The sequence below is a fragment of the Acomys minous genome (assembly GCF_964271855.1).
Source record: "Acomys minous genome assembly, chromosome: 8".
NCBI classification, from domain to species: Eukaryota; Metazoa; Chordata; class Mammalia; order Rodentia; family Muridae; genus Acomys; species Acomys minous.
The window spans coordinates 126,111,368-126,128,656 of NC_140489.1; the positions used below are offsets into that span (position 1 = coordinate 126,111,368).

Sequence of the window (17,289 nt, forward strand, 5' to 3'; positions counted from 1 at the left end):
CAGGAAAACTCACGCAGAAGATGACCAAAAGACTTCTGTTGCCCTGGAGACCACTGGACATTCCGGCTGCCCTGGTGACCGATGCCCGCTCGCCCACTCCCCTGCTCCAGCCTAGGTTTCTCAAGCGCATCCTTCAGCGGGCCCCAAACCTCTCTTGTCCCTTCCCCCTTACTTCCCTTCCTCAACTCGGGCTAGAGTGCCTTTGCGAAGGTCTGCAGATGCCCAAGTCTCCCCAAACAAACCACAACAAGGCCTCTCAGTTAGCACCTACAGCCCGGCTCATCAACAGCAAAACCATTCCCTCAGTCAGGACCAACGCTCCCCTCTCCAACCCAGGTAAAGGTCTTGCAACCAGCGAGCCTAAGCCCTCCACTCCAACCTTTTACTCCATTCTGTCTCCTGACGCCTTCTGCCCCTCCCCCACTCATTCTTTACTTTTCATCCTTATCCCCTCTCTAAGTTCGAGGCCAGCCTGGTCTACAGAGTGAGTCCAGGACAGCCAAGGCTACACAGAAAAACCCTGTCTCGAAAAACCAAAAAACCAAAACCATTTTCTTTTCATTATACCTCTGCCCCTGTCCTAATTTGCCCTTCAGAAGGGCTCCAGTGGAATTACTTTGTTTTTTTTTTTTTTTTACCTTTAATTTTAATTGATGTGTATGGGTGTTTTTGCCTGCATGTGCATCTGTACACCACTTATGTACACTGCTTGCAGAGGCCAGGCGAGAGCATCAGATCCCTGGGGACTGGAGTTACAGACCACTGTGAGCCGTCACGAGGGTGTCGGGAATTAGGCTCAGGTCCTCTGCTTCCAGATTGCTCTAATGAGCTTAACTTAAGATGCAGTGTCTAGAGATGTCTGCTTCTGTCTCTGAAGCATGAGAGAACGGCAGAGCAGTGAAACGCAAGATTCCTCAAGTAGCACTTACAAATGATGATGAACTTACAGGTTACAGAGTCTGTTCTGGAAGCCCAAATGGTGGTACTGGCCTGTAATCCCAGTACGCAGGAGGGAGGCAGAAAAAAGGGAACTGTTGGCCAATTCAAAGCCACAATGGGCTACACAGCAAATTCTAGACCAGCCAGGGCTATATAGTGAGACCCTGTCTCAAACAAACAAGCAAACAAAACAAAAGGAAAAAAAAGAAACAAAACAGAACAGAACAGAGGTTGAGGTTGTAGCTCCGTGATAGAGCACTTGCCAGCATACGAAGGCCCTTTGTTCAATCCTTAGCACCTGAAGAGGGTCCAGGGTGGTGACAACAGACCTTGCAAGTCAGGACCAAGAAAACTTGGATGTAACCCTTTAGGCTGAGTCAGAATGTTTTGTGTGTTCAAAAGATCTTGCTGAAAGGGGAATGACAGCTGCTCTCTTGGATCTCTCTTCCTATGGTAAATTTGGCAGCCTCCCTTTTCACAGCATCCTGGAAATAAGCCACCATGCCTTTGTATTGTCCCTGTGTGTTACATTGTCTCTCCCAAGCTCGCCTGGTCCCAGTGTGTAGCAAGCATGGTGCTGGTCAGAGGTAGCCAGGCATGGTGATGCGCCTTTATAATGCTATCAAGAGGCTAAGAAAGGAGTGTCCTCTAAGTTCAGACCAGCCTGGACTATATAGTAAGACCTTGCCTCAAAAGAAACAGAAGGGGGTAGAGGTGGGAGGAACATGTGTGCACACAGAATGTAGCTGGAAGTAGTTGAAGCCTTGCACAGGATTGAGATCAAGGGAGGAGGCATCTGGTCCATGGATAAAAGCAGAGACCCGCTGTGTGCACTGCGTCCTGCGCTCGTGGCAGCCAACCCCAACTCTGGCTTCATGCTCAGACTCTGGCAACTCCATAGCTACAATTCCAGGGTCCTAAGCTAAGAGCCCCATACTCTCTGCACTTGGACTGGCTCCCTGTGTGGAGGACTGAGGGCCTGGTCCTCTGCTACCATCCGCTGATGGGGTTCTGAACCACCTTCTGTCTCTCCATCTTTAAATCCCAGCTCCCTGCCAACCTACGGTAGTATGCCGTGTTGGGGTACATGAGAGACCCTCCTGGCATTGCACCCTGACACTCAGACCTCTTTCTTCCTTCTAATGTCTTGGGGACCACTAATAATTGTTAACATCTGGGAACCCTGGGGCCCTGCAGCCTCTGCCTGATGAAGCCTATACCCGACTCTACCACTAGATGGAAGCAAATGAGACCACAGAGAGTCCTCAGACCACCGCAGACGCAAAGGAACACCCCTCCTTAAAGAGGCCCTCCGCTGGAGAAGAGCAGGAGCCTGAAACTCCCAGCTTGCAGACGTCTTTACAGCCTCCTGCCTCTGAAGCCTTTTTTGAAACATCTGCTTCCCCGAATCGTGAGGTGGAGAGCTCTGAGGACCTCGAGGAGCCTTCTGTCTCTGAAACTCCTTTAGAGTCCCATGGCGATAAGCTTCCTTCCACACAATCCCCAGTTTCTTTATCGGCCCAAGGCTATGAAAACCTTTCAAAGTCTCCCCAGTCTGTGCTCTCTCTAGAAAACGCCGTCACCGAGATCTCTTTGGAAGAGCCTGCATATGAGACTCCTGTCTCTCAAGTTCCTGAAAACTCTCTTCAGCTCTCGCCAACAACCAAAAGCCTGGAATCTCCTCCCCAAAAGCTTTCTTCTGAGCAAATCCCACAGACCCAGGTCCCCGAGTCTGAGCACTTTCCAAAGCACTCCCTTTCAGGACCTTCAACCCAGACCGAGGAGGACACATCTGCCAACCAAGAGGAAGCAGGGAAAGATGAGCCGGTGGTGGATAGCAGTCATGTCACTGCCCACGCAGCCACGCCTGAGCCTAGTGTGGCCAAGAAGAAGGAGAAGAGAGTTAATGGTAATTGTCGCTGCCTTTCCCCCTATCTTGTAACTTTGGCACTGTCCTGGGCTTACCCAGAAGTAGAGGACTGGCCTACTCTTGCACATGGCTCCTCTCAGTTAACTCAGCCCCTCTCTTCCCAGGTTATACAAACTGCCCAGTGGTCCTTAAAGGCCCAAGACTCTGAAAGCCTTTCAAAGTCTTTCCAGTCTGTGGCCTCTCTAGAAAAAGCCATCATGGAGATCCCTTTGCAGTAGCCTACAAATGAGGCTCTTGTCTCTACAGCTCCCAAAAACTCTCTTCAGCTCTCGCCGACAACCAACAGCCTGGAATCTCCTCCCCAAAAGCTTTCTTCTGAGCAAATCCCACAGACCCAGGTCCCCGAGTCTGAGCACTTTCCAAAGCACTCCCTTTCAGGACCTTCAACCCAGACCGAGGAGGACACATCTGCCAACCAAGAGGAAGCAGGGAAAGATGAGCCGGTGGTGGATAGCAGTCATGTCACTGCCCACGCAGCCACGCCTGAGCCTAGTGTGGCCAAGAAGAAGGAGAAGAGAGTTAATGGTAATTGTCGCTGCCTTTCCCCCTATTCCTGTGACTTTGGCATTGTCCTGGGCTTACCCAGAAGTGGGGGCCTGGCCTATTCTTGCACATGGCTCCTCTCAGTTTTAAGGCCCTTCCACTCCTCTCTGGTTACTCAGCCCCTCCCTTCCCAGGTTATAGAAGCCGCCCAGTGGTCCCTGATAAGCGGGAGGAGCTGGTGGAGGTGGCTAAGACAATGCACAGAGAGCAATTTGGTGCTCAGGTGAACAATCTTTTCCAGTGGGAGAAGGACTCAGCCCTGCAGGTCATCCAGACAGGTGAGCCCAGGTGGCCTTCCAGAGGAGGCGGCTTCCAACCCAACCGATTTGGGAACCCGCCCCTTCAGTGTGGAAATGGCCGCGCCACCTGCCTGGAATCTGGAAGGGGACCCTGTGGGGGCGGCCTGAGGAGAAAGTGGAGATTTCATATGAAGTCCAAGTCGCGATAGATAGATAGATGTGCTAAAGCACCAACAGATTTGGGGGCCAGCCCCAGATATAGGACCCAGATAGTCTACACCAGAACAACCCTAAGGCAGAGGTGACCCCAGGACCTTGGACAGTCTCTAAGAACCTTGTTCTCATATGAATATGACAAAAGATTTCAATCCTTTTACTCCAGTGAGGACTATCACTTCTGCATGGCAGATTAATGACCATCTGAGTACACAAAACCCCTGAAGGTCCTGATATATCTTATAACCCTGTTAAGTTCGAGTCCCAGCTCATAATTAGTATACCCACCCTAACCCACTCTTGAGACAAGGCCTCATGTAGCCCAGGCTAGCCTCAAACTTCCTATGTAGTCAACAGTGGCCTTTAAGACTAACCTTGAACTTCTGATCCTACTTCTGCCTCCTGAGTGCTGGGGTTACATGTGTGTGCCCTCCCCCACCACTGGTTACACATGGTGCTGGGGTTATATGGTGTGCCCCCCATACCGCTGGTTATACATGGTGCCGGTGTTACATGCATGTGCCCCCACCATCACCGCTGGTTATACATGGTGCCGGTGTTACATGCATGTGCCCCCCACACCGCTGGTTACACATGGTGCTGGGGTTGCATGTGTGTGCCCCCACACACAGCTGGTTTTACATGGTGGGGGCGTTGCATGTATTTGGATCATTTGCACTCCAGGTATAGTTTAGGCTAACAAATTGCTCTGCTCAGAATCCTGAAGAAACAGAGGAAAGAGGCACCAATTTTGGGTGCTAGACTACTAATAAGCACAGGAAGGAAAGACTGCGGAAGCTAATTACCTGTAAGAGGGTAAGGAGAGAGAGTCAAACTGGGTGTGCCGGGGCATAACTACGACCCCAGCACTTGGAAGGCTGAGGCAGGAAGATGACAAGTTTGAGGCCATCACAGTTTAGATGATGAGTTCCAGGTCGGCCTGGACTGCATAGTAAAAAAAAGAGCTTTCCAAAATAAAAGTTTAAGTAAATAAAAGAGATATAAGAAGACAAGGAGTCCTAGAAAACTATAGTGTTTTGTCTAGTGCAAGGGTGTTGGTGGGAGCATTGGCTCCACTCTGGAGACACAGCTGCGTGCGCAGGCATTTTTGTGCCAATGTGAAGAGTCACTGTTGTATCCCAAGGGCACCTGAGAATCACCAAGACATTTAAAAGAAGGCAACAAACAGCATAAGTTGTGCTTTTAAATGATCACCCCTGGCAGTAGAGCAGACTAGAGAAGGCAAGGCTGGACACGGGACCACTACACTGAGACACTAGTAGTAATTAAGAAGTTGTTGCTGCTGGGTGTGGTGGCAGCACTTTAATCCCAGTGCCTTTAATCCCAGCACTCAGGAGGCAGAGGCAGGCGGATCGACCTGAGTTCAAGGCCAGCCTGGTCTACAAAGGGAGTCCAGGATAGCCAAGACTACACAGAGAAACCCTGTCTCAAAAAACCAATAATAATAATTTTTAAAAAGTTGTGGCTGCGTGAAGGTAGAGACAAGTGGAGAGGTTCACAAGACACTGTTGGGTCATTGGATGTGTAGAACAAGTTGAGAAATGTTAAATAGCAGGATGTGGTGGCACACACCTTTATTCCCGAGCAGCAGGAAGGCAAAGGCAGGCAAATCTCGGAGAGTTCGAGGCCAGCCTGGTCTACAAAGAGAATTCCAGGACAGCCAGGGCAGTTACACAGAGAACAGCTGTCTCAAAAAAAAAAATTAAATACCTGGAGTGACACTTGGCTTAAGTGTCTGGTTGAATGAATAAAACAGAGCAGATAGATGCAGGGCGCACACAACCCTGCTGAGCTGAGGGCAAAAGCTGGGTAACAGGTTTTGAGATGAAAACTAAGGTAAGTGCTTAATAGAACATGTAGGTACGAATGTGATCGGCAGATGTCCCCATGGGTCTGAAGTCCAGGAGAGGGTTAGGATGGAGGCTTCCCTCATGTAAAAGACAGCTGTATGCCGTGTGGAAACCTCGGAGGAGTCAGGAGCCGATCGATAAACAAGCTACAGCGTGCAGAGGCAGAACGGAGGCCAAAATACTGTCTCTTCTGCCTGCCTAGTCCACATCTAACAGGAAGAGAGTCTGGAATCAGAGGGTGGAATCCAGAGCCAGATTCCAGCTTCCTCCACTTGTAAGGGCATTAAGGAGAGTAGAGAAGAGCAGAACAGAATCTGAGGGAATTCTTTCCAGCCTCTTTATTCAAACTCTTCCTCTGAACGCTAGATACCGATTCCCGCGTCCACGCTTAGACTGGCCAAGCTTTGATCTTCAGGTGGACTCCTTGACTCACCTGCTCCGCCACAGCTTAGCCTTTGTAGAGTTCAGAATTCCTCCAGCAGAGTGCTGGCTCCCACGCACCCATTGTGACCCTGCCTTCTCCGGGTGTTCTCAGCCAATCGTTCTGCGTACGGCAGGGGCCTGGCACTGCAGACTGTATCAGTCCAGAAGCAGCCAAGCCAAAGAAAGCCACACCTGAACAGGTTCTTAGAACCTTAGAAACTATGGGTAAGATAAAAATGCCTGGGCTGAGGCACAGAATGGTGGATTGTGCCGCTGAAGGAATTTATTCCTTCACTCAGTCAGGCAGTCCAGCCTCTCTGGCATCTCTCTCATGGCTGGATTTGCGACAGAGATGAAAATACGGACCCTTCTCTTGTGGGGAATCTGGGGACAACTTTTAGAAGAGGTGACACTGTCCTTGAGATCTTATATAACAGGCAGAGCCCGACAGCCTCAGGTTCCCGCCCCCTGAGGGCAGTTGGGGGGAGGGGGTTCAGGCAAGATCTGAAGTAAAGTTGAGATAGACTCTGCCCTCATGGAGAAGCAGGAGGCGCTGTTCATTTGTCGCCTCTCCTAGCCCTGCCCTTGCCAGGAGCTGAGTTCTTCCAGACCCCACTGCTAAAAAAACGGGGATCATGTAGCTAGCTACCTGCCAGTGGCTGCATTCGCGGATCCTAGGCCCCACTTTCCTCCCCATGCCTCAGCCCTGGCCTGCCCCTTTCTCCTGACCTCAGGAGAGTCATCAATCAGCCTTCTCAGGATCACAGAGGGCATTAGCTACATAACACCCGAGCTCAGGAGACATTGCAGAGATGCCAACCTGCAGAGTGAGGAGGCAGGCTTTCTCTCACCACTTGATACCAGGTCTGTCCAACTCCCTCCCTTTTCTCTGGGGTCTGTCACTAACAGTTCTCCTCGGGGACCTCTCCCCATCACCTACTGTCCTCTTTGCCCGGTAGCTTCCCTCTTGCTCAGCATAAACACTCCAGAAAGGTCGGACTCTTGCGCGGTCCAGGGAGGAGGTAAGAAACCCTCCAGTCACAGGGGCCTCATGTTCATCTTCAGTGTTATCTGCAATCTCCCTGCTCCAAAACTGAAGAGTGCCTTCAGTTCTCTGATAGGCTGGCAGGCGTGGAGCAGATCCTCGGATGGCAAGGAAACCGATGGAACGTTGAGATAATAATAAAAAATAAAAATAAAATAAAAAATTTAAAGACAAACAGTCTTGAGAGCCAGAAGTGAGGGCTCCCCAGTGGGAGACAGGAACAGCAGAGTATGGTGATGACTTACCCCACTCCAGAGGACCCACCAGAACACTTGTAGGAAGTTTAGGGTTTTTTTTGGGGGGGGGGAGCGGGTTGGACAGGGTTTCTCTGTAGCCTTGGCTGTCCTTGATTCGCTTTGTAGAGCAGTCTAGCCTCGAACTCACAGCGATCCGCTTGCCTCTGCCTCCCAAGTGCTGGGACTAAAGGCGTGTGCCACCACCGCCTGGCTATTATTCACGCTTATTAATCCCTTCATGTGCAGGCCTCTACATTGGCTGGCGCTGCCCCCACTACTTATGGGACTGTTTCCGTATTGGAGATGAGTCCAAGTGCTTTTGTGGACATTTGCTGAAAGAACACCAGATCATCTCAGGTAGGAAAGGAGTTACCAGACTCTTGTCAGATATAGAAGGGCTACTGGATTCTGTCAGGTCTTGGTGGGAGAGGGGGAGATGAACCGAGAGTGTAGAAATTCGGGCCCTTCCGAGTGCTGCTCCCATGTGCCACCATCTCCATCCTCCCAGATTTGTCGGTGCCCTGCAGTGTGAGCCAGTGCAGGTGCCTCATGTTCTGTTTCATCCCATCACGCCCGGAGGAGGTGGGTGAGTTCTGGCTTAAAAGACGGGCCACCTTTGACCCCAAGGCCTGGAGAGCCCAGTGTCGCTGCAAACATACTCATGAAGAACACGCAGCCACTGGAGCGCATCCCTGCAGGCACCGAGGTAACTTCTGGTGCAAAAGGGCGTTTGGGTGGGGAGAAGGGGATATGAGGTGCCCGGCGGGCTTGAGGTTACGGATGAGGTGAGAGTGAGTCAGCTTGTGAGGATGCTGTGATGCCTTCCGTTCTTCTCGGGTGCTCTTCTAGGCTGTGCTTGCAACTGTTTTGAGTCTAATTTCCTCTGCTCGGCCTGTGACCGGCGCTGGGAGGAGCACGAGACTTTCTTTGAAACCAAAGAAACCAGGCGAAGAGGAGGGAGACCTTACGGTAAGGGACAGCAGGGGCGGGACCATGCCAGCGTCTGTAAGCAGAAGGCTGGGCAGAAAGGCACTCCACCCTCTGCCCCATCCCCAGCCCACCCCGCCGCATCCCATGCCTGCACTACTTTCCATCCCCAGGAGCAGACTATGTGCCTTTTGCAGAGATGCTTGCCCTCTGAGATGCCATCCTCACCAACTCTGACCTTGGGGCCCTCCAGAGGCAGGTGTCTCTGGCCACCCCAATTCCCACTCTAGATCCCTGGCCCAAGCAGCCTTCGACCTGACCCCCATGTCTGACCCCCATACCTGACCCCTTCGCCTCTCTTCTTCCCTTTTCCAGGGACAGACACTGCCAACAACTGACACAGGCTCTTCTGAGCCTGGCCAAGATCAACAATAAAGTGAAAGCCAATAGAACCTGACCCGGCTCTATATGGGGCAGGTAGCGTTAAGACTCAATTTGCCGTCAGCTCAGACTCCAGGCAAGAGGCAGCACCAAGCAGCCATCATCTTCCTCTACCGTGTCACATTCGAGCTCTCCTGGCCCTGAAAGCCAAAGGGAGAGTTTGAGCAATAGAATAGGTGGTGGTTTCTGATGTAGCGGGGTTCCGTTGGCAAAGACACTGCAACCAGTAGGGCTCTGGAGACTTTGAGCAGTGTGGTTTCACACCACCTTGGTGGGGGGCAAAGAGCAAAAATCCATTCATTTGAAGGAGTTTTTTCAAGGTTGGGTAAGAAGGAGAGGTAAGAAATCAGCCAGTATCCAAAGTGGGCTGTAGATCAAAGAAGCAGCTTTTTTTAAAGGAAAAGGGCGGGGGGGGGGGGCAGGTGTGGTGGCACACGTCTGTAATTCCAGCACTCAGGGAGGCAGAGGCAGGCAGATCTTTGTGAGTTCCAGGCCAACCTTGTCTACAAAGCAAGTCCAGAAGTCCAGGACAGCCAAGAAAGACTACACAAAGAAACCCTGTCTTGAAAAACCAAAACCAAAACAAAACAAAACAAAAAAGGTGAGGGGTAGGGGGCATCCATATACAAAAAGATCTCCAAGGATGCAGAAGAAAGGAATGTTTGGTCAGACGAGATCTCCAATGTGGAGGAAAGAGGATGAGGTCAAGGCAGAGGTGAAGGTGTTTCCTCTGGTGAGGAGAAACTTCATTTCAGAGGAGGAGGTGTGAGCTGTGTGGAGTAGGAACTCCTAGAAGGTCCCCTCTGGTGACATCTATATTCCCTGTGATGCAAGGAAGGGGTTAGTGGAGAGCAGGAGACACCGGGGAAGACTGGCGTAGGGAATGGGAGCAAAGCGTGGAGCAAGCATAGAGGATCTGGCATGGTTGGAGGTGAGCGTGAGAGGAAAATAGCTAGGCTGGTGGATGCTGATGGGATGGTGTCGGGACAGTGAGGAAAAGGCAGCTAAAGAAATGGGCCTGGGGGCTGGAGAGATGGCTCAGGGGTTAAGAGCACTGGCTGTTCTCCCAAAGGTCCTGAGTTCAATTCCCGGCAACCACATGGTGGCTCACAGCCATCTATACATGAGATCTGGTCCTCTTCTGACATTCAGGCAGAATACTGAATAAATAATTAAAGAAAAAAAGAAAAAATGGGCCTGAAGAAGTGAGGGGAGCAGGTGTCACAAATGAGAAGTGATGTCAGGAAACAACTGCTGGATGACGGGAGCCAAAAAAAGGAACACGAGAGCTCTAGTGAGCTCCAGAAGCAGGTGTGTTGGCATGTGCTGCCGTGCAGGGCCTGCAGAGCACGCAGATTTCAGGGAGCAGCTGCAGGTGATGGCAGGTGTTGGGATAAGGAGTCCAGGTCAGGGTCAGGTTTGAGTCAGGGTCAAAATTATGAATGTCTGGGGGGTGACAGAACTCCATAGGTGATTTTAGGGCCGTAGGACAGTCAGACACTGGTGAGCTTTGTCATGCTAGGTTGCCTCCTTGGGCTTCAGTTGCTAGGTCTATAACAGAAATAACCTGTGTTCCCTGCTTTCCACAGAAACCCAAAGAAATACCTGGCTTCAAAGCTTGGCACTTACTGGATTCCCACCTTTCCTCCCATCCCAGATCCCCCTGCCTCGTACCTTTAAGTCTCACATCTAAGGCTCAGGGGCAAAGTGAGCCTACATTTCTCATATTTAGAAAGGTCATCTGTCTTTGCAGAGGAAGGGATGTAGCCCAGATTGCTAAGACCCCAGGGCAAAAATCATACCACATATCAACCCTCCAAAGAAGACAGGGCTTTCTAACAATAATATTTATGTAAAACAGAGCATGCTAATTCCAGAAGGTTCTCAACATTGGTTGTATGAACTGTGGTGATCATATAAAACTAATTCAGTTAATAGAAGAGTTGATAGAAGAGTTACTATGATTAGGTCACTGGGGTCACAGTATGTAAACACAAGAGAATAATAAACACCATCTATTTCTATATATAAAAAGCAGAACAGTGAAACACCAAATTAAAAAAAAACATTTATACAGCATTTATACATCAGGCCTCATGCAAAAACAAAACAAAACAGTCTCTAGAGGTACAATAGTAACTTACATTACTGTGCCAGACTAGAACTCACCAAGTGGTAAGTATTGGGGGCAGGAGAGGGGATGCTAATGATTTTTGAGTCCTAGTCTTGCTATGTAGACCAGACCAGCCTGGAACTCGTGAGTAGCCCTCCTGCCTCTGTCTCTCAAGTGGAATCTCGTGTTTCTTGTTTCAAGATACAGAGATGGGGAGATGGTTCAGTGCTTGAGCGTTGGCTGTCTTGTAGCAGACTGACGCTTGGTTCACATCTGGCGGCTCACTCCAGCTAGGAATCGCCAACACCCTCGCTGGCCTCCACAGGCACTCACATGGACTTGCACATAAACCCACACATATACATATAAACCCTTAGGGGCGGGAGAGATGGCTAAGCATTTAAGGGCACATACTGCACTTGGAGAGCACTGGGACTCAGCTGTCGGTAATCATATCAGGTGGCTCCCAAAAGCCTGTAACCTCCAGTTCTAGGGCACCTTATAGCGTCCCATGGGCACCTGTACACATAGGCACACAACCCACAGGCACACACACATAATTTTTGTGGGGAAAAAAATGGTATGTCTACAAGCAGAACTGGCTCGCTGAAGATGCTTGCCACAGAGCTAACGGCACCACACGCCACTTATGAAGTAGAAAAAAAAATGTACAGCATGCATAGGATGCTCCAATCCTCACCAGTTTGAGAAAAAAAAAATATGCCGGAAAAACTGCGTGATATCGATGTAGGCGGGAGCACGAACATAAAGAAACTGACCTTAAGTTAAAAAAATTTTTTTTCCCATACAATATATCTCGCATATTTGAAGTGGTCAAAGAGCTGGACTTGATGAGACCAGGTACCTACTCTACAAATTAAAAAAGACCTGGCTCCCAGTTCACCTTTAGTCCCGCCCACATGACTTCTGGAACCAATAAGCGCCGAATGTCCTTGGCCAACGCCGAGAAGGGGCTGCACTACATTTAGCCCTTTGTGCGGCAGGTGTCGAGGCTCCCCTCCCCTCTTCCTCCCACCATTAGGGGCCAGAGCTAAAAGGGACTAGCCGAGCACGAGTAAGGTCCCACCCACTCAGGAACCACAACCTAAGCTAGGTCTAGGTGGTAAACCTGAGCCCATTAGGAAAAGATCCCACCCCCCCGAGGTTCAGTCCTTCCAATGGAATGGGAAAGAACCTCAAAACGAAACTGCGTAGGGATCCAATGAGATGCACCGCGGGGTCCGCCCCGCAGCCGCACGGGGCCAATGGCGCTGTGGCTGCACGCGGCAGGCTCCGGGAAGATGGCTGCTGCAGTGCTGCTGGCACTGGGTTTGCGCGGTGCGCGCAGAACCCTGGCAGCCGCGGGGCTCCGGGGGGCGCAGGTGAGACGCAGCCGGAGGGGCGAGGGGGTCTTGCAGGCACCGGTGCATCCCGGGGTCGGCACGCGTGCCGCGCATCCCCACGGAGCCACTGCCTCTCCCAAGGGTCAGATTCAGGGACTTTCTCTGCAGCGTACCAGTTGGGACGGAACGGGTGCTGCTGGCTGGGCGCCTGCTCCAGGCTACCTCTGCCGTGCACGCTTGCAGGAATTGAGTTCTCCTTTCTGGGAGCTAGCCGGCTGGCCTCCTCGGACCTCAGGCCCCTAATGTGCACCAGTTTTTGCTTTTTCGTCTTCCACACTTTGCGGCAGCGATTTAATTTAGCCCACTGTTTCCCCTCAGTGTAACGCGCTCACTCTGGCCTTCCCTGAATCGGTGGGAAACTGGAATATTCCTACCTCCTATCGAGTTCACTTAGCTGGACTCTTACGTAACCCAGATATCAAGTTTGACACCCAAATGAGAGATCAGCCAAGTGTCCGATAGGACAAATATATTAAAAACCTAAACTCAAGCAACAAAGCCTAAAGATCGGAGAACGCACAGTAGAAATAAGCGGGAACATAGTAAAGAGCTTCACGCCCTCTTAGGACAGGATTTCCATCACTCTTCGAAGCGGTCAGAGGGGGTATTCAAGGGTAGCATAGGAACTCAGACCCCAACGTTGTTTTGTTTGCTTTTGGGGACAGTGTCTTATGCAGCCCACACTGCCTCCCCATCCTAGGGCCTGCAACTCCACACCTAGGAAGAGACAAGTCTTGCAACTGCTGTTCTGGGTCCTTTTTACATGCACAGCACTAGATTTCTTAGGCACATTTACAGGCATCAATTGCACTCCTAAGTCCTACACAGTAATTACTGCGTGTTCTGTAACCGGGCCCACCGTCATCTGGCGCACACGTTGCTGCTCAGGCCTTGAGATTCGGGAACTTTTCCCTTGAGTGGAACCACTAATGAGTTCTTAGAAGAAGGAAGGAGATTAGTGATGCTCTCGGGAGCCCAGCGCCAACTAAGTGCGAGGGGAAATCACTGCCAGCTCTCTCCTTTGGATTCACACGCCCCACCTTCAGGCTCGAGGAAACGCAGGTGTGACCGATGGGAGTGAAGTGGCCAAGGCCCAGACAGCAGCTCCTGGAGGAGCTGCACCAACCATCTTTTCCCGGATCTTGGACCGGAGCCTTCCAGCTGACATTCTGTATGAAGATCAGCAGGTGAGGGCCCCCCCCCACCCCCCCGGTTAGGGACCAACCCTCTTGAGAATTTCATAGGTGCCATTGGGCCTGATGAAGTAACAGTGATCTCTCACCTGTCGCTGCCCACCCCCCTCCCCAGTGCCTAGTGTTCCGGGATGTGGCGCCTCAGGCTCCTGTGCACTTTCTGGTCATTCCTAAGAAACCCATTCCTCGAATTAGCCAGGCTGAAGAAGAAGACCAGCAGGTAGGGAGACCGGGGACAGGGCCCTGTCTGGGAGGAGCCCTGGATTAAGCTAAAGGTTTGACTCTGATGGAGTTGGTCACCTCTGTCCCTCCCCTTTTCCCGGTAGCTTCTAGGACACTTACTTCTTGTGGCCAAGAAGATAGCAAAGGCTGAGGGTCTAAAAGACGGGTATCGGCTTGGTGAGTGATTTTTTTTTTCCACGAGAGTCCCGGTTTCTCGACACAATCTCTATTCTTTGGCCTCTCCCGTGGTCATGATCCCTAACCTCAAGCTCTGTTTCAGTGGTCAACGATGGGAAGATGGGCGCGCAGTCCGTGTATCACCTTCATATTCACGTGCTTGGAGGCCGACAGCTGCAGTGGCCACCTGGCTAACCCTGCCAGCTGCCCAAGGACCACAGACCTGGATGCTTGGGTGGAGAGAGTTGGAAAAGGAATCCTGTGGTGTTAATAAAATCTATTCTCCCCCACTATTGCATCTTTGTCTTAAATATGTGACAAATTTATACCACAAAGGTGAAAAAAGAAAATGGATCCAAGGCTATGAACTTTCTTAGCCATGGTCAGAATAAGACCCAGTCAGTGGCTGGAGTGGTGGCCTTTAATCCCAACACTTGGGAGGCAGAGGCAGGCAGATCACTGAGTTCGAGGCTGGCCTGGTCTACAAAGCAAGTGCAGGACAGCCAAGGCTACACAGAAACCCTGTCTCCAAAAACAAAAACAAAAACAAAAAAACCCAGCTCAGTGGTTAAAAGAACGTATAGCACAGATCTGCTAGTGTCTAATGGTCCATTCTAGGTCTGGCTTCTAGGGGAAATAATAATAATAACAGTAGAAATTTGCCCTAATGACTACACAGAGACGTGTGTACTGTACCATATTCCCTTCCACTTTGCAGTTATCTGTATCTCTGAGGAGGATCGAACCCAGGACCCCAGTTGGGCATGCTGGGCAAACACTACTACCACTGAGCTGCATTATCAGATCCTATTTCATATATTTTTCATCCCTAAACTGTTAAAAAAAGGAAGGGGGGAAAAGCGCTTTGCTCCCCCAACTTAGGAAATGAACCAAACAAACGGGAGTTCATATTGATGCCCATCCTGTTCTTGTCTCCGATGCATCCCCGCCCCCATAAGTCACTTTAGTCACTACAATCAAGTTGGGCGTGGGGGCGAGAGTCCAGACTAGTGGAACCTTTAAAGCCCAGGTGAAGCCGAACGGAGCCGGGACTATTGAAGAGCACCGAGTCCAAGACTTCCGCCCCTGGAGAGCGTTTGTTTATCTCCTCCTACCGGCTACAGCCGGGTCCGTCGAGCTCTTGTGCGCAGTCTCCTGGAGTTGTTTGCCGTCTCTATGGCAACCTAGGAGGTGGAGTCCGAAAATGGAGACCTCCAAGTCTACGGAGGACTCTCAATCCCAGTAAGCGCCCGTGGGTATGAGAGAACAAGGAAGGTCTACGAACTAACTTTGAAGCGATTTTGACAGCTTTGATGTATCCGTTTCTTTCAGATCTTTAGATGTACAGCCCAGCTCGGAAGAGCTGGAGACCACTTCAGAACCCATTCCTTCCAGTGACAGTCCTAGGTCTGCCCTAGAGTTTATAACTGCCCCAGTTGTACTACCTACAAGGGTTCCTGGGCTCACAGAGCTCTCCGAGGCCGCCTGCTTTGCTTCCCATCAGATGGGCCATGGGAGTTTGGGATATCAGCCCCTCTATGTTTCTTACGTTCCTCGGAATCCCTGTAACACCTCAGGCCCAGCAACTGCATCTTCTTATCCTGCCCATAGCTCTGGTCACAGCTCTGAGTCTGACCCTTGCTGTGGTCTTGGCCAGAGCTTTGAACCTTGCCAGGGCTCTGGGCCTGGGCCTGCCCCTACACCTGTCCCTGCCTCTGCACCTGTCCCTGTCTCTGCACCTGTCCCTGCCTCTGCACCTGTCCCTGCCTCTGCACCTGTCCCTGCCTCTGCACCTGTCCCCGCCTCTGCACCTGTCCCCGCCTCTGCACCTGGTCCTGCCCACTCTGTGTTCAGAAGCCCCGCACCATGTCTGCTCCCTATATGGAATCCTCCGCCCGGCCACTGGGAGCCACACCAACAGCCCTGGGAAGCTCTGCAAGTCTCAGAACCTGGGGCGCGGGGCCCACATAAGCCACCAGAGGTTGAAGAGGAACCTGGGTTTCTCTGTAAAACCCTGCCACGTGGCCAATGTCTCCTCTACAACTGGGAGGAAGAGGTATGAAAGTTTGGCCTGCTCTCTTTTCCTGAAAGCTGACCTCAGTTTCCTAAGGGAGCCAATAGTTTGTGGTGAAGGTCTATGTTAGAAGGGAACTCATAGTCACTTTACCATGGGATCCACAGAGAGCCACCAACCACCTGGATCAACTCCCAGGATTCCAAGATGGCTCTGAGAGTTACTTCTTCCGACACGGACACCAGGGGCTGCTGACTATGCAACTTCAATCACCCATGCCTTCTAGCACCACCCAGAAAGACTCTTACCAGCCCCCAAGAAAAGCCTGCCACCCACTTCGAGGTGTGAAGCATGGAAGACAGGGGGCCAGAAAGAGCCCGGTGGGCAGAAAGACAAGAGACAGGCCTTTCTGGTGGGACTGTGACTTGCTTGGTGGCTATAAAGGCCACACCCCAAGCCTTCCCTTCTTTTCCCTGAAGCTGCTTGACGACCCTCCTCTTCTGCCCTCCCACAGGGAAGCGTGAAGGCATGCTGGAGCTGCTCCTGCACCACCAGATCTGGTGAGAGCCTGGGAATGGGGAAGGGGAAGGGGAGGAGGAAAATGGGGATTGGCCTTGACCTCTCCCAGGGCTATGCAGTAAAGAGGTACAGGCAGAACAAGAACCTCCAAGGAAGCTCGTTGAGCCTGAGTCCGTAACACACCATGACTATAAAGTGCAGCTGGTACTAACAGGGCCTCCAGCCCCAACGAAGGTGAGAGAACCCAGCCCACCCTGCTTGTACAGCTGGGTGTACAACAGTGGGAAAGCAACAAACCCACAGGTTTTGAGAGAGAACCGAAGGCCAGGGGTTACTCAGTATGTCTCCTCTCACAGCCTCATGATTACCGCCAGGAACAGCCTGAGAGCTTCTGGGTACAGCGAGCGCCACAGCTACCGGTGTGTGCGGGTGACAAGGTGTTGGGATCGGGGGAGAGGGGCTCTTCTGTTCTAGCTCGGGGAAGGGTGGCATCTGTCCTTCTCCTGGGACTCTTCCAGGGTGTCAGTAACATCAAGACGCTGGACACGCCATTCCGGAAGAACTGCGCCTTCTCGACACCGGTGCCCTTGTCTCTGGGGCAGCCTTTGCCCTATGAACTTGACAGTGGCCCCCAGCAAATGGGGGCAGTGTCTTCCCTTGCCTGTCAGGGAGGAGGGCAAGGGTGTGGAAGAGAGAGAACAGCTCTACTCTAAGAGTTCAAGGGGCCAGGGGACATGGAAATTGGAGTCTATTTTTGTTGTTTATACTACAGAGGTGGAGTTAATTCTCTGTACTTGGCAAGGGAGTTTTACATAAAGCACTCCTACCCGGAAGCCAC

The 17,289-nt window shown here is 51.5% G+C and overlaps 3 protein-coding genes across 8 annotated transcripts; all 3 read left to right on the plus strand.

The window, feature by feature from the left end:
• The first annotated feature begins 9 nt into the window (after window positions 1–9).
• FAM221B (family with sequence similarity 221 member B) lies at window positions 10–8,902 on the plus strand. 5 transcript variants are annotated; one of them, XM_084791423.1, is made up of 8 exons: window positions 10–336; window positions 2,176–2,848; window positions 3,116–3,394; window positions 3,547–3,690; window positions 7,689–7,799; window positions 7,951–8,148; window positions 8,292–8,411; window positions 8,745–8,902. In XM_084791423.1, exons 2-8 carry the CDS (start codon window positions 2,176–2,178, stop codon window positions 8,765–8,767), a joined length of 1,548 nt encoding a protein of 515 aa, XP_084647549.1. In that variant the 5' UTR covers window positions 10–336; the 3' UTR covers window positions 8,768–8,902. The 5 variants fall into 5 exon arrangements, with proteins under 5 accessions (XP_084647549.1, XP_084647547.1, XP_084647551.1 ...); XM_084791421.1 differs by lacking the exon at window positions 8,745–8,902 and adding an exon at window positions 8,543–8,689; XM_084791424.1 differs by lacking the exon at window positions 8,745–8,902 and adding an exon at window positions 8,543–8,695 and having other exon boundaries at window positions 199–336; window positions 3,248–3,394.
• A 3,244-nt stretch (window positions 8,903–12,146) lies between these two features.
• HINT2 (histidine triad nucleotide binding protein 2) lies at window positions 12,147–14,208 on the plus strand. The gene is made up of 5 exons (XM_084791941.1): window positions 12,147–12,305; window positions 13,373–13,513; window positions 13,635–13,739; window positions 13,846–13,918; window positions 14,022–14,208. The coding sequence occupies exons 1-5, from the start codon at window positions 12,189–12,191 to the stop codon at window positions 14,111–14,113; spliced, it is 528 nt and encodes a 175-aa protein (XP_084648067.1). The 5' UTR covers window positions 12,147–12,188; the 3' UTR covers window positions 14,114–14,208.
• Window positions 14,209–14,320: 112 nt separating this feature from the next.
• SPAG8 (sperm associated antigen 8) lies at window positions 14,321–17,283 on the plus strand. Of its 2 annotated transcripts, XM_084791939.1 has the most exons (7): window positions 14,371–15,160; window positions 15,251–15,974; window positions 16,100–16,274; window positions 16,447–16,492; window positions 16,571–16,685; window positions 16,808–16,870; window positions 16,970–17,283. In XM_084791939.1, the coding sequence occupies exons 1-7, from the start codon at window positions 15,123–15,125 to the stop codon at window positions 17,162–17,164; spliced, it is 1,356 nt and encodes a 451-aa protein (XP_084648065.1). In that variant the 5' UTR covers window positions 14,371–15,122; the 3' UTR covers window positions 17,165–17,283. The 2 variants fall into 2 exon arrangements, with proteins under 2 accessions (XP_084648066.1, XP_084648065.1); XM_084791940.1 differs by lacking the exon at window positions 16,100–16,274 and having other exon boundaries at window positions 14,321–15,160; window positions 16,561–16,685.
• The last annotated feature ends 6 nt before the right edge of the window (window positions 17,284–17,289 follow it).

Coding starts and splice junctions, on each gene's coding strand:
- SPAG8 (XM_084791939.1), top strand. CDS start 15,123: ATGGAGACCTCCAAGTCTACGGAGGACTCTCAATCCCA. Junction 16,493..16,570: donor CTCCTGCACCACCAGATCTG/GTGAGAGCCTGG, acceptor AGGGCTATGCAG/TAAAGAGGTACAGGCAGAAC. Junction 16,686..16,807: donor GGCCTCCAGCCCCAACGAAG/GTGAGAGAACCC, acceptor CTCCTCTCACAG/CCTCATGATTACCGCCAGGA.
- FAM221B (XM_084791421.1), top strand. CDS start 2,176: ATGGAAGCAAATGAGACCACAGAGAGTCCTCAGACCACCGCAGACGCA. Junction 3,691..7,688: donor CCTGCAGGTCATCCAGACAG/GTGAGCCCAGGT, acceptor CTTCATGTGCAG/GCCTCTACATTGGCTGGCGC. Junction 8,149..8,291: donor GCATCCCTGCAGGCACCGAG/GTAACTTCTGGT, acceptor GTGCTCTTCTAG/GCTGTGCTTGCAACTGTTTT.
- HINT2 (XM_084791941.1), top strand. CDS start 12,189: ATGGCGCTGTGGCTGCACGCGGCAGGCTCCGGGAAGATGGCTGCTGCA. Junction 12,306..13,372: donor CGGGGCTCCGGGGGGCGCAG/GTGAGACGCAGC, acceptor CCCCACCTTCAG/GCTCGAGGAAACGCAGGTGT. Junction 13,514..13,634: donor TTCTGTATGAAGATCAGCAG/GTGAGGGCCCCC, acceptor CCCCCTCCCCAG/TGCCTAGTGTTCCGGGATGT.